This window comes from Anastrepha ludens, chromosome 2 (assembly GCF_028408465.1).
Source record: "Anastrepha ludens isolate Willacy chromosome 2, idAnaLude1.1, whole genome shotgun sequence".
Taxonomy (NCBI): domain Eukaryota; kingdom Metazoa; phylum Arthropoda; class Insecta; order Diptera; family Tephritidae; genus Anastrepha; species Anastrepha ludens.
In genome coordinates, this window is record NC_071498.1 from 105,854,843 (window position 1) to 105,869,925 (window position 15,083).

Genomic DNA, 15,083 nt, shown 5'->3' on the forward strand with positions numbered 1-15,083 from the left:
AAAGCGGTAAAGGCTATTATTATCAGATAACGACTTTATGCAGTGGCCGATAAGATATGGCAATAGCGTAGCTTCCTACGACCAAATTTAGTAAATGCAAACTAAAAAAAACTAAATGAAATTAGTTCTATGGAAATTTGTTTAGCAAAGCTTAAGAGGGGATTTAATTAGAATATGTAAATAAATAATATTAGAAGCCAACACATTAACAACAGTCAATAAAACTGGAAGACGTGAATTTCAATAGAGTATACATATGTATGTATAAATTTAATATATACTACATGTGCATACATACATATGAACATACATAAAAAGGGAACACTCCGCATACATGACTTCATGGTGTACAGATTCGCCTTGGGTCAAATCCCTATCAATACAAGTCTATTATTTTTTAATACCATATCAAAGGCGGTACAGCAAAATTACTTTCATTTTAAGTTATTCGCTGCATGCAAAATAAATAAATGCGTGCCTCAGGTACGTACACACACGTACATATGCACATACATATAAGCTATGCACAGGTATTTCATGCATAAATATATGTATAAATACATATACATATATTTGTTTGTATGTCTATGACCACAAAAATTGTGTGCAGCTAGTCTTTGTGTCTGTTTATTAAGCGCTGTTCGCCAAATGGACAACTCACGTCAGTCATTCAGACCGAGAGTGTTAGAAGCCGATAAATGAAAGAATGGCAATTGTTCGCACCTGGCTTTTTGACACATTTTTCAACGTAATGCAAACAAATTTAGGCGCACAAAACGAATGGATTCATTTCGCATTTCTTTTGGTATTCATAATTCACAGCGCTGCTACCAGTATGTGTGAATCGACCACGAGATGATTTTTTTTGGATTTCAAATAGCAGAATTTATTTCAACTTAATATTTTTTTTTTTAATAATTTAGGCTACATTTTTGTGAACTACGCAACCAATTTTTTTTTTTTTTTTGTGTTTTTCCCAAAACTTCTGTGTGCACTTTGACCTTTTCTATTAATGCTTTTCGATACGGTGTAGGGCATCACGTATGATATTAATAAGAAACGAAATTTGTTTGTATTCATAGTTTGTATGTATTCATATTGATGTTAAATAAATATTATCACTACAAATAAAAACGAATCAATCTTTACATATTTCTTACATAGTCTACTATAAATAAGCACTATAAGTAACACAGATACTTGCATATGTTCAATATATGCATACAAATACGTTGTATTTCATGTATTTTATTATAAACAAAGGAGTAACAAATGTTTGCAATACTCACAATTCTCGATATTTTCCACACGTTTTTGTTTTTTATCCTTAAGCTATATTTTTCGTTTATTTTACTCTGTTGTGCAACAGAGAACTCGTACTATACTTGAATGTCGAAAATCAGTCGTACAGAATATAATGCCGAAGAAAATAATGGAAATAGTAAAAATCTTAATAAGAAACCGGTTGCGCTTTGTTTATAACAAAATTACTTGAAGCAGAGGGAAATAAGGAAGGCAGACATAAAGATGACGCGGCGGTGGTTGTAGGTGACTTCAATGCGCATCACGATCTCTGGCATTCAAGCCTGCCAAATGATCGTAGGGGACAGCAATTGGCAGAGCAGATAGACGACTCGACATTCAGCACAGTGAACGACGACGCCCCCACCAGGGTAGTGGGCAATTGTAGCAGCTCGCCTGACCTAACAATAGCTAGCGCGGGTCTGATAAATAGCATAACGTGGCGACCTATGCTATCGCTTGCATCAGACCACTTGCCCATTATCGTCTCGATCGAGAGACCTGCCGATTTCGTTTCCGCGAATCACCGGTCCTATTTTAACTTTATAAAAGCTAATTGGGCCGGCTTCACGGAATTCACCGAGGACACCTTCGCCGCTCTTCCCATCCCCACTGATGTGCGCGTCGGCGAACGCGCATTCCGCAAGGTGCTCACAGCTGCTGCGGCTCGCTTCATCCCAGCTGGATGTTATAAGGACATCCGTCCCCACTTCCCAGCAGAAGCAGCCAGTTTAGCAAACGAGCGTGACCACCTACGCCAGGCCGATCCCGGGGATCCCCGCATAAGGGATCTCAATTTGGAGATCCGGCAACTGGTAAATCAACACAAGCGGACTAAATGGGTTGAGCACCTGAAGACCTGTAACCTCACCTCCGGAGTGAGTAAGCTCTGGTCCACCGTTAGGTCCTTGTCGAACCCGACGAAACACAACGACAAGGTGGCTATCACCTTCAACGGTTGTACTTCGTCGGACCCGAAGAGATGCGCGAGCTATTTTAGCCGGCTGTTTACACTGCATCCTCCGGGCGACAGAACCAAACGTCGTGTTACCAGAAGGCTGCACAAACTGACGAACGACAGTGCGCCACTTACTTTCTCCGGTGATGAGGTTCAGGGGGCCATCAACAAGTCGAAATCTTCGAAAGCCATTGGCCCTGACGGACTTAACGCGCTGATGCTGAAGCATCTGGGACCCCTGGGAGTAGGATACCTCACAAGGGTCTTCAATTTGTCTCTGGCCACTCTCATCATCCCTGACAAGTGGAAAGCAGGGAGAGTGGTCCCACTATTGAAACCTGGGAAACCCGCCAACCAAGGGGAGTCCTATCGGCCGATAACTCTCCTTTCCCCAGTAGTGAAGACACTTGAAGCCCTCCTACTCCCACTCTTCACGACCCACCTGGCCCCAGCCCCACATCAGCACGGATTCCGACGAGTGCACAGCACCACCACGGCACTCACCGCCATAAACGCCCAGATAAATCGCGGGCTTAACCAAAACCGCCCCTGCGAGAGGACTGTCCTAGTAGCGTTGGACCTAAAGAAGGCTTTCGATACAGTCAGCCATTCCACGCTACTAGATGATATTTATCAGTCGACACTCCCGCCAGGGCTGAAGAGGTGGTCCGCGAACTACCTGAGCGGTCGGCACTCGTCAGTGATTTTTCGAGATCAAATGTCAAAGCAGAGGAAGATTAAGCAAGGCGTACCGCAGGGTGGTGTCCTTTCACCCTTGCTTTTTAACTTCTACATCTCGAAGCTCCCCCAACCACCAGCGGGAGTTTCCCTGATCTCATACGCTGACGACTGCACGATAATGGCGTCGGGCAATGACATCGATGGCCTGTGTTCCAAAGTGAACAACTACCTCACCGACCTTTCTCGCTTTTTCACTGCGAGAAATCTCCAACTTTCCCCCACTAAGTCCACGGCGACCCTTTTCACCACCTGGACAAAGGAGGTCAAGCTGTCCCTTAAGGTAAAAGTCGACGACACACCAATTCCGACTGTGAATAACCCCAAAATTTTGGGTGTAACCTTTGACAGCTTGCTCTCCTTCTCTGCGCACACAACCGCAATTGCCACTAAAGTCCAAAATCGCAACAAGGTCCTCAAATCGCTGGCCGGCAGCACTTGGGGCAAGGACAAAGAACTGTTGCTTTCGACATTTAAGGCAATTGGCCGGCCGGTTCTAAACTATGCTGCGCCTGTCTGGTCGCCTGGCACTAGTGATTCGCAGTGGATAAAGCTTCAGACATGTCAGAATACCGCCATTCGGACAGCGACCGGGTGCCTCCTGATGTCACCCATACAACACCTGCACAACGAGGCACAAATGCTCCCAGTCGCGGAGCACAACAAACTGCTCAGCAAGCAGTTCCTGCTGGGGTGTTACCGCAGGTTTCACCCCTGCAGACACCTGCTTGAGCCTGAGCCGCCTCCCAGGCACGTCAGGAGACACCTCCTCGACTACGCTGACGAACTCCAGGACAAAACTGACCGAGACCTACTGGACCGGACAGTATTCAGACAGTCAATAAACGACATTCACCGGGAGGCCGTTACCACCTTCATGAACTCCCGTCCCGTGAATGCCGTAATCGGAGTCCAACCACCACCCATTGCAGAAGAAGAGCTCCAGCTTCCCCGTGAGACTCGTGTAACATTGGCACAATTACGTTCTGGATATTGTAGCAGGTTAAACTCCTACTTATCCAGAATTGACCCCGACATACCAAACACATGTCCGGCATGTGAAGGTACCCCGCACGACACTAACCACCTCTTCACATGCCCCCTTAATCAGACTCATCTAACCCCCCTCTCCCTCTGGACCCAACCCGTCGAAACAGCATGTTTCCTGGGCCTACCCCTAGATGAGCTAGACGAAGACGACAGATGATATACCCACACTGACAGGGCTAACTATGCTGTTAAAACAACAACAACATGACGCGGCGCAACTGTGACTGAACGCGAATATCGGTTCGGGAGTTTACCTTTCGAATTAGTTTTAATTAAAATTTCTACGAGGCTACCACAATTATTTCCAAATGTTAGGCTTTGAACGCAGGAAGAAAAACTCAGGGCATCAAATACAAAAAAAAGAACGCGTGTTATTCGATTTTTTGACTATACTCTAGTGGCGATCTAAAAGTGACAACATTTGCGAATGCGCGAAAAAAAACGAATCTTTTCACAGGACAAATCGCTTTTTATCCTTAATGAAACCCGTCTCCCTTCCCCGTCAGCAGTTTCACTACGCGTTTGTCACATAAAAAATTTTAGATTTTTTCATTTTCCGAGATATGTACATGCCAAGGCGCATTCATTAATAGATTCGCCTTGGTACATGCATCGAAAAATTTCACGATAAACAACAGATCAGCAGCTGACTGGGAACACTGAATTACATTGTCGAAAATCTCTCTGCAACGGGCAAAGGAACGGCAAACAGCGTACCAATTATAAAAAGAAAAAAACCTATATGTTATCCAAAGGAAAGCACCGGCAGTACTGTCTGTTGTCTGACTATTCTCAACGTCCATCCGTCGTTTGCCCAATACTGTGCTGTATGCGCAGGAGTACAATTCCGACTATTCACACACGGTGTACCGAAGCATTTTTTTAGATTTTTATAACGCCAAAAATAAATTGGGTCTTTAATTCATTTATAATCGATTTTGTACACAAAAAACGCAAACAAATAGTTCATGTAATTTCAATCAGATTACATACTCGTGTAATTATTTTTTACTTCGAATTCAATTAACTTATTTGGATTTTCTCCGGTTACCACCATATTTTCAATCCAATTTTCATTCTTATTTTTCTTTTCTTACACTTTCTTATATTCGCTTTGTTTCGTAACTATTTCTTCGCTTAATTGCACATCAGTTGAATCACAATTTTGCGCGGTACAACTTCAATTTATTATGAACATTTAATTTATTATTAAACGATTTAAGGCGTTTCTACTCCAAGTTTATTTTTATTTCTGAAACCAGAATTATTTATTTTGCGCTCACCAAAACCCGTCAACTGTGCCGTTTCACGAGAAATGACTGCAATGACAGGTAGATGCGGCCCCAAAATGCAATACTGTTCGATTCCTCCCAGTGCAGTAATAGATTCTAGCTTAGGCGAATTCATAGGAGGTGGCTTCGCTAAATCACCAACAACGATTACACATCTTTAGTTCTTGTAATTTGAACTTTCAAAATTTCTGAGATAATGTAGACGACTAACAAAAAAGGCGAAAACGAAGAAATAAAACAGCTTCTACGGCGAACTCAACCATGATAGGCAGAACACAGAAGGTGGCGCCTTCCGAAAACCGATACCTTGTTTTTCACTATTTTGGCTACCGATGTTCACGATGGCCACTAATAAACCACCAAAAAGAAGATAATTTTCTTGTTTGTTAATACTCGGTGAAAGGTCTGGCCGAATCTATGCAAATTGGAGACACTAGATAAACGATTATATAATACAAGGTGGCGCCTTCCGAATTCGCTAAAAGGAAGGGGAATTACTTGTTTGTGAAGAGGAAGAGTAGGCGAACGCAACACAAGATATTATACACACATTCTTGCCACGGCGTCATCCGAATAAAAGCGCAAAAAAAGCAGAATTTGGAGGCGTTATATTCATTTTTTATTTTCACAATTTAACATATGGCATTTCGTTTTCTTTAGTTTGAATCTCATAAATCACAATATTACCAAGCTAGTCACTGAATTTTCACAAACATGAAATTTTTCCTCCTTTTATTTATTTTGTTCCTTTGTTCTGTAGTGGTAAGGACATGACGCCAGACTTGTCAAAATCGCAAAAAATAAAATGACTGTTTTGGGAAGACCCCACCTATAGTACTCAATTCGCCTTGCAATCTTTTATTCTATAATTTTTGTACGAATAACATATGTGTAGAAAAGCGAATTCATACAAGGTGATGGCACCAGTAGAGAACGTAAATAAATAAATTCATTCTTTCATGAATTTACGTTTCTGGCACCAGTACAAAAACAAAATTTACATCTAGATTGTTTTTGCAATTTGGGCGTTTGAATTAAAAAAGTTCAATCAGAGTGTGAAGAGACAATCAAAACAGTAATAAAACAGCAGAGCATTTTGACGTTGAAAACATCAAGTCGGGAAAAAAAAACAAATCATCTGTTCTACATAAAGCAAGTTTTATTGGTTATGAAAATAGTTACCAGCTGTCATCCACTATCTGACGTCACTTTCATCACATAAGATTTCCATTTAAAAATGTTTGTCAAGTATATCGCTCCTTCGTACTCATGATATTAAATAAATAAAAAAGTATATTGACTTTGTAGATAAATATATTGTAGTTTTCTGATTTTTTGAAGCAATTCTTTTGTAGTTTTTACTGTTACAAGCTCTTGAACCGTCTATAAAATATTTATTAATATTAGGGTAATTGCTTTATACATACTAACTGATTTATTTCATTGAACTTTGATGTTGTCTGTCATAGATGTACTTGGACACTAAACAAATAAACGAAAATATATAAACACATATTATTACATCGGTAATGTTAAAGCAAATATTAAGTTCTACTCTCCGATTTTCGATTCACTCTGAGTAATCTTGTATGCTATTGATTTAAGCTACATTTTTCACAATGACTCGCAGCGGTTCAGCCCCAAACTTTCTTTGAAGAAAATTAGGGGTAGGTATAGGATTCATCAAAATCAAGACACAAATTTGAAAGGGAGCGGTTTATTTTAAGGCATACAAACCTAACCCAAATAACATCTTAAAAATACCGTTCATGTGGGATCGGTGACTGTACGATTACAACATTTCGCCCAATATTTATAATATATCCTAAGTAACCTAAAAAAAATTAGCAAAATCGATTTACTTTGATGCATACCTCCCATACAAGCCTAACTAGAACAAACATTAAGAAACTATAAAAAGGTAAGAAAAATTCCTTGATTTATTATTGTTGCTATTAATATTGTTTAAAATTTCTTAAAAAATTCTGCTTGCTGTGGGATCAAGCAATTGCTATAATCCTGCAAAGGCATAACTTTCAGTTACCTCGTAGTATTAGCACCAGAACTTTTTCTGGACGGAATACTGCATATTTTGTTGACTATTCTTGAATTCTATCTGCTGTCATAGCAATCATTCTTTCAGAAACACGCCCAGAAAATATCTTACATGACACTATACTGTGGTCTGATAGGGAAAGCTCGGAGGAAACTTTTCAAATTGACACCAAGTTTTCAACCAGTTTGTTACTAAAAGTCACATCAAGGACTTGCTGTCTGTTCCTCGTTACGAATGTTAATGTACACCCAACATTCAGTATATATAAATCATTAGTAATAATAAACTCAAAAAGGTACTCACCCCTTCTGTTACAGTTGCTGCCGCCCCATTCCATATTATGCGCATTGACATCACATCCCATTAGGAGTGGCATTGCCTGACCAAACTCCGTACCTCTTCTGTTTCTATTTAACACTATTTTCTATTTAATACTACGTCCGCTCTAGGTCTCTCTTGCGAGATATCCAAAATTACCCTATTGTTGTTGTTTTTGAGGCGTCTTACCTGGTTCCTGTAGGCCTACGGCTCTTGAGCCAGTGTTACGTCCTGATCCCCCGAGGAATGTGAAATGACAGCCGCTATCGCACGATGTAAATTGATCTGGGCTACTGTCGAGAGCTGTCCCCCTTCTATCGAGCTCGAGCTTCCCTAGGTCCAGTCCCTGTAAAAGTTCTTGTGTGGTGGGGATGTAAGCCGTCCCAATAATTTGCTTGAGTGGGGTTGGTCCAGTCACTTGCCTGGATTTGTTAGCTCAGTGATGCGCCGCTGCTCAGAATGCGCCACGCGTCGTTCTAAGCCTTCAGCAGCCCGACTGCATAGTTCACACATTTGTCTGCGCTCCTCGGCGGGTATACTATCTTTTTTTTCGAATTTGAGGACTTTACTGATATCATCTCTGGTTAGCTGGATAAGTGGGAGCTGAAGCCTTAGCAATTTTATGTCTCTAGATGACATCACTTTTCCTCTCCCGAAGCCTTCCCTGGTAATATTCAACAGGGTATAAATTTGCTGTAGGCAGGTAAGTAAGTAATGTACGAAGCTAGCACTAAACATTCTATTATGGAGATGGTCGTTTTAGAAAACAATAACCTGAAACAATTATCTGTTTTTTTATTTTATTTATGTAGGTATTCATTCCATGAATTTATTATCTGAGTTTTCAAACTTGCAATTCTATTTGCTGCCAAATCCTATAAAAACAGAGCATTCATACGTAATAAATAAAAAAATTGAGAAAATCTAAACGTCAGAAAAATAATTTTTCCTTTCATTACCCCTTGTGTGGCGCGGCAACTCTGATAAAAAACCATTAAGGTGTTTGACTTGGCAAGGCTCCATATGTCAATTAACTAAATTGTCATTTTTGTTTTAGTTTTCATTCTTCTGCATTTTTCCGGCTGCGAGTTAATGTTGTGTTCTTTCATTTCTTTTTAAGCGTAATTCTTAATTTTATAAAAAATAATAATGGTAAATTTGGCAGTAACTTTTAATTTAAAGTATGAATCTAATATTTTACTACATTTTTCAGTTCTCGTTATTACACAAAGAGGAATCTGCGCACGATGATGGTGTATGTTTCTTAAAACGCCTCTACTTAAGTTCATAATAAAGTAATTATAAATTAAATTTTAGATCTGGTCATGTTCCTGGGGCCGAGTACAACGCGAAACATCCTCTGATAACGCAACGGTAGACGAAAAGGATGGGGATGCTAGTCATGATTCAGACTTTGGAGTAAAAAAGCCAGAACCAGTCGATTTTATTGTGACTGGCGGGTTAGATGATTTAGTTAAAGTTTGGGATATACGTGATGATGATCAACTTAAGTTGCGCCACACTTTGAAGGGCCACTCTCTGGGTGTAGTTTCTGTAGCAGTGAGCCCCGATGGCAAAAGTGAGAGTTAATGATTACAAAATCGTATAATTTGTCCTCCATTAATACTCTATTATAGCTATCGCGAGCAGTTCCTTAGACTCAAGTCTCTGCTTTTGGGATTCACAAAGTGGTCAACAGAAACATCTGCTCTCCTTTGGACCTGTGGACTTGTGGACAGTTGCGTTTTCGCCTTGCAATAAATATGTAATTTCCGGTTCAAATGATGGCAAAATTTCAATGTATAGCGTAGAAACGGGAAAGGCAGAGCAGGTGCTCGATCCGCAGAATGGAAAATTTACACTAAGCATTGCTTATGTAAAAGTGGTTTATAATGCTCCCGGAGTTGTAATTAATAGAAATATGTTTTACAGAGTCCAGATGGAAAGTACATAGCTAGCGGTGCTATAGACGGCATCATCACCATTTTCGATGTAGCAGCCGGTAAAGTGGCGCAAACTCTCGAAGGTCATGCTATGTCGGTGCGAAGTTTATGTTTCTCCCCGAATTCTCAAATGCTACTAACTGCGTCTGATGATGGACATATGAAACTTTACGATGTGTATGTAGAAAAATTATATTCTCCATATATTTTTTTAATCCATATATTTAAATAGTGCGCACTCGGACGTCGCTGGTACGCTATCTGGCCACGCCTCTTGGGTACTTTGCGTTTCTTTTTCCGAAGATGGTAAACATTTTGCGTCGTCGTCTAGTGATACGACTGTCAAGATTTGGGATTTCGCCGAACGTAAATGTATGCACACATTCTCCGAACATAGTGATCAGGCTTGGGGCGTGAATTACAGTTTAACAAACGACAAAGTTATTTCAGTGTCCGAAGACAAATCTCTGAATTTGTATAATTGTCCACCCAACATTGTTGTGTAACGTCTCTCAATAAAATTTAATTTTTTGTGTTTTATTCGATACTTTTACTTTTCGAAATATTAACAATTTAGTGGAAATTATTTCTACTTAACGATAACCCACTAAATGGTGTAGCACCACGTTCACACATTAACGGAAAAAAATCAACTAACATTACTCTTCTTTCCCTTTATTTTCAATTAATTTCTTACTCGCCTGCGAAAGAATACGTTCTTTTTGTCCTCTATCTGGGATGTACACGTTAAAGCTTTTAAAATAGTGAAGAATATTTTCTGGAAAAACAGTATGCTAACTTAATCTGTTAGAATCAAAGTTTAGTACCGGCCACTTACCAACAACTTCTTGCTTTAGTTTGTAATCTGAAGCAATTCTTTCTTTTGTCCATAAGTCTGGGTCGCTTTGATGATCAGTAATGAATTGCATTGCTTGCCGTAGTGTACAACGACCGGGTCTCACTGTAGCTGGTTCTCTGTGGCCGTACTCAAAATCCTGCGGAGTTTTTCGACTTAATGGAAGTGATTTGCTGGAATCTGTACGTTGAGCAGCATAGTCAATCTGTGAATAAGCATAATTTTCTAGCATATATAAAAATATTGATTGCATTTCCGTTTAACCCACAAATTTATCCTCCGAAGTTACATAAACACTTTTCAATCGATCATCTAGCGCTTGGTTTTTCATATTCAGTTTTTCCACCAGCTTGGGGTCCACTGTAGTAACAGTAAAAATGTTAATTTACATTTATGTCATGAAAGTGCAGAAATGCATTTGTATTTACATTCAAGAGCTCGCTGCATGTCCTGAATATTGGACTCGTATTTTGGTGCCGGTACCGGCTTGTCACGTTCCAATATTCGATGTGCCCTATTTTCTACATTAAAACGATTCACTTTACGTGCCACCATTGACATGACCTTTCCCATATTTATTAAATATTTTATTTAAAGTCTTAGTTTAAACGAAGCAAAAATATTGTGTACAACAGACAGAAAATAACCTAAAATAGCGAGAGGAAAAGCGAACAGCTGCTAGTAGTAATGCCAATTCTATATTTTTCGGGTGCTAACAATTTTGTGATTTTGAAAGGTCTCTTTAGTTTCTAATGTAATTAATGAAAAAATAGACCAGCATAAAGAGAATAAAACACGTCCAAATATTGATTAAAATTAAAACTTTTTCTATTGGTTTAGTTATATCAGCTTAAGAATTTCATAAATATGTTCTGAACATTTTTTGAAAGCTTGTAAGTTTTGGAAGGTGCAACCCTGGCCATAAGTCAAAATTCAACGAGATTAATTTTTTTCTTTAACGAATAGACTTCACCGAATCGGCTCTCGCGGAACGTCATCTCGTTGCATTTGTCTATTGTTCATCGTTCTTTGCGTGTGCTCTAAAGTTTTTTCTTTGTTATTATTTTGCAATTAGACGCGTCGAAATCGAACAAAAAATATTGAAAAAATACAATTTAGTATGGAAGTTTTTTCGTGTTATATTTATAAAGTAAATTATTGTAAGGTGAGGAGCCGTAAATTCGTTTTAAAGTTGTGGAATTTTAGTGAATTTCTCGAGTTCTGTTAGTCGTTCGCAATCAGTGGAATTCGGCTCGCGCCTGTCTCCGCTCAAACGTTTCCCCAATAAGATTTCAACGATTTCAATCAAATCTATTACAATAAATTGCTCGCTACTCTGGTCTGTGCTGTGCTCGCGCTTGTCGTTCCGTGTCCGTGTGGCTGATTGTCCGCCTGCTCTGGTTGCCTGTCTTTTTAAATGTCTTAAATGCAACATTTCCACACGTGTAAAAATGAAAATTTAAACAGTGAATGAAATATATAAATCAAAAGTTACAAAACGCAAGAGCAAGGCGATTTTGTTTTCCATTGGTTTGTTTATGCACATTTTGTGGAAGGGGTCCAAACGTGTTCGTAGCCTCCCTACAAGTGCAGCGATATCGGTTGTGCTAAATACCCATTAGAGATGGTTAGAAGTTGCATTAATGTTCGCATTGGGCCTATTATACGAATTTCTAAATTGTTTATTCAAGCATAAAATTATTGTAATTCGCGAGCAGTGATTCAAAATAGTCTTTTTCAGTACGTTTAATTGAAATATAAAAATTTGTTAAAAATTCACAATGTTCATAATGTGTGTGTGTCCACAACTTTATATATGGAACTAGGAATTGTTATATGGTAGAAATGTATGCGAAAAATTCATTAATAGTAATATCTTGTGTGCTTCAACAAATTACTGTAATATAATATATTTATCGGGGCATTGTTATGCAGTAGTGGTGTAACCCTTTAATCAGTAATTGTATAGTGTATCCGTCATATTCAATTGTAACGTAATTGTAAGCGCCATTAAATTTTAAAATGTACGAAAACAGTAAAGTTTATCTAACTGAAAGCATCTGTAAAAGTTGTATTCATTGTGTTCCGCCATCATATGTTCGAATATTTTTAAAGGAGAGTTGTGATTTTGGCAGGTACATTACTGGTAGCATACTTTTATAATAAATGCTTTTTGTTGAATCTTTGATTAATATTTGACAATTCAGTATTGTATGCTGTGTAACTATCTACATTGGTGTTCGTGTAGTTGGAATATCAAATAATAAACTTTGGTTCCACTCCCTTGTTCGTGTACTTTTGAAATAATAAAACGGTGCAGCAAAAAAAAAAAAAAAGTACGCGGTGTAACAATTATGAAATGTGGAAGAGCTGTAGAATATTGGCCAACCTGTCGTTTTGTCTCTTAACGTCACCTCTTTTGTTTGACAGTGCATTGAAGTTTTCTTAATTTGATCTCAAGTTGATATTAATTATTTGAAAAATTTCGTATAAAATTACACTCGTAGAAAACTAAATTTGAATAATTTATTATATACATACATATAATATAATATAATATATATGCAAGTTTTGTTAAAGTGTTGTCTACTTGCGCCTAAAATTACCCCTACTGCAATTTTTCCAGCAATACCTCCAGCGACCCTAAAAAAACTTAATATTACTCGTTCGGACGGTAGTCGGTTCTACGTTACCGGAACGATACGGATTTATATCCCGCCAAGGACTGTCACCACAGCAGAATTCCCCATATATGCAAGTGTGGAGAATGTTGATGCTGCTACAAGACCAACAACAGTAACAACAACAACAACTTAATGTTTTTCAGATTTTCAAAATTAAAGTCAACTTGACCAACCGGATAAGAAATATTGAATTAAAATGTTGGAGAAAAATATACGCCATTACCAATTTTTTTCGAAACAAATTACGTGCTAAATTTTTTTATATGGAAGAAAACGCCTAACATCATCAATAAAAAAAAAATAACAAAAATCAACGGTATTTTGTAATCACTAGAAAGTTGATTAGTTTAAAGTTTTGAAGAAAATTTGTACAAAGTTTGAAATTTTGCGTTATATGGTTTTTTTATAGTATGAACGAAATTTGTATAATAACAAAATAATTGTGGTGTGTTCCCAACAGGGTGTATATGAAAAGATATCGCAGGAATACGCATTAATAGTGGTTAGGACAAGTATATACAGGTATCCCTCGTATAACGCGATAGTTACGTTCCAGAAGAATTGCGCGTTATGTAATTCCGCGTTATCTAAAACATAGTTTTCATATAAATTTGGGGGTTATGTTCCAATAGGTTCTTTTTTAAATAAAATACGTACAAAATAACAGATGCACATATATTTCAACTCAATACTAAAGTTCAGACTTTATAATACAATTAAAAACACAAAACAAAAAATTTGAAAACAAACTAAAACAAATTAAAGGTTTATTAAAAACTTTATTGTTATTCTTCAAACTTCATATGGTAATTAATCTGTTTCACTGTCTTCAAAGATATTTGCACGTGGGCGTTTTGGGGGAGCAATAGCTTCATCAGAAGATATTTCTTCAACATAGTTTTCGCTATTGGATAAGGAACTCGTTCTGGGACCTTGTGGTTCTTCTACTGGTTTTATAATTGCAAAATCTGTTATCAGTTTTTGGTGGGTGGTTTTTTTAAGCTCCTTTTCAATTTCGTAATAAGGTGCTAGATTAATATCTATTCTATCTATCTAAGGCAAAAAAGGGTAATTCCCGGTTTACATTAAAAATACATTACATATTATAAATATGTGGTACGCAAATTAGTGTTACCAGATTTTATAATTATGTATTTTCCCCTTCGCATTATATAAGCCTAAATTTCCCGTTGTACTGAAACCTAATTTTTCCAAATCGCGTTATATCGAAACCGCGTTGTATAAGACCGCGTTATACAAGGGATACCTGTATATAAATTTAACAATCTATTCTATAAAAATTTTAACAATCGTAATAGAAATCACCATTCTGTGAACATAAAGAGTACACCAACAAAATCTTTTTACGTGGTCTTAATTTTACGGTGATTACATCACCGGTAAATCCTGTCGAGCTCGGAGACAAACATTAAGTTAAAGTACATGTTGTCATTGTAGCAGTACTTGTACATATTTCGAATATGTTTTAACTACCTATAAATATATATTTTTGGAATAAGTGGATTCGCTAGATGGCGCTATGGTCGAAATATTGTATCTACATACATATGAGTCGATTTGATTCATAAATGGAATATGTCTTATCTACCTAAGAAAATAGAAATAATTTTACTGGCCCAATTTATCAAGGCACAGGGTGCTTGTTTTTGGGCTCCCAATAGACTTCCAAGAAATTAATTGTTTTTCTGTTTCGTTCATAATTGGATAGGATATGTGATTGAAGAAGTGACAAGTTAAGGATATATCCCTGGGGGATTGAATAACGGTGAAGCTTTTAACCGCAGAAACCTTACAACCGGGGACCCGCTTATAAGCGTCTGAAAGCTTATGGAAAATTTTGCTCATTTTGTTAAAACCAATACACA

At 37.9% G+C, this 15,083-nt stretch overlaps 4 protein-coding genes across 28 annotated transcripts in view; 2 read left to right on the forward strand and 2 right to left on the reverse strand.

Annotated features, from left to right (window-relative positions):
* The window catches only part of LOC128855034 (F-actin-monooxygenase Mical), a 205,449-nt gene extending 200,071 nt beyond the window's left edge, over window positions 1-5,378 (reverse strand). For 14 of the 20 annotated variants that reach the window (XR_008453682.1, XR_008453681.1, XR_008453679.1 and 11 more), the window contains exons 1-2: window positions 5,042-5,378; window positions 1,290-1,384 (exon numbers count right to left, since the gene is read on the reverse strand). The gene's annotated coding sequence lies outside the window, so the exon portion shown is untranslated. The other 6 variants (XR_008453672.1, XR_008453669.1, XR_008453670.1 and 3 more) reach the window with 6 other exon arrangements.
* Window positions 5,379-8,759: 3,381 nt separating this feature from the next.
* Window positions 8,760-10,197, forward strand: LOC128858909 (SKI8 subunit of superkiller complex protein). Its single transcript, XM_054095484.1, has 6 exons — window positions 8,760-8,866; window positions 8,928-8,969; window positions 9,032-9,293; window positions 9,352-9,590; window positions 9,647-9,834; window positions 9,890-10,197. Exons 1-6 carry the CDS (start codon window positions 8,864-8,866, stop codon window positions 10,161-10,163), a joined length of 1,008 nt encoding a protein of 335 aa, XP_053951459.1. The 5' UTR covers window positions 8,760-8,863; the 3' UTR covers window positions 10,164-10,197.
* Window positions 10,198-10,213: 16 nt separating this feature from the next.
* Window positions 10,214-11,183, reverse strand: LOC128858915 (protein NDUFAF4 homolog). Its single transcript, XM_054095496.1, has 4 exons — window positions 10,942-11,183; window positions 10,782-10,873; window positions 10,496-10,718; window positions 10,214-10,435 (listed from the first exon to the last, which is right to left on the reverse strand). Exons 1-4 carry the CDS (start codon window positions 11,084-11,086, stop codon window positions 10,317-10,319), a joined length of 579 nt encoding a protein of 192 aa, XP_053951471.1. The 5' UTR covers window positions 11,087-11,183; the 3' UTR covers window positions 10,214-10,316.
* A 311-nt stretch (window positions 11,184-11,494) lies between these two features.
* The window catches only part of LOC128855036 (serine/threonine-protein kinase Warts), a 57,213-nt gene continuing 53,624 nt past the window's right edge, over window positions 11,495-15,083 (forward strand). The window contains exon 1 of one of the 6 annotated variants that reach the window (XM_054089614.1): window positions 11,495-11,678. The gene's annotated coding sequence lies outside the window, so the exon portion shown is untranslated. The other 5 variants (XM_054089615.1, XM_054089619.1, XM_054089617.1 and 2 more) reach the window with 5 other exon arrangements.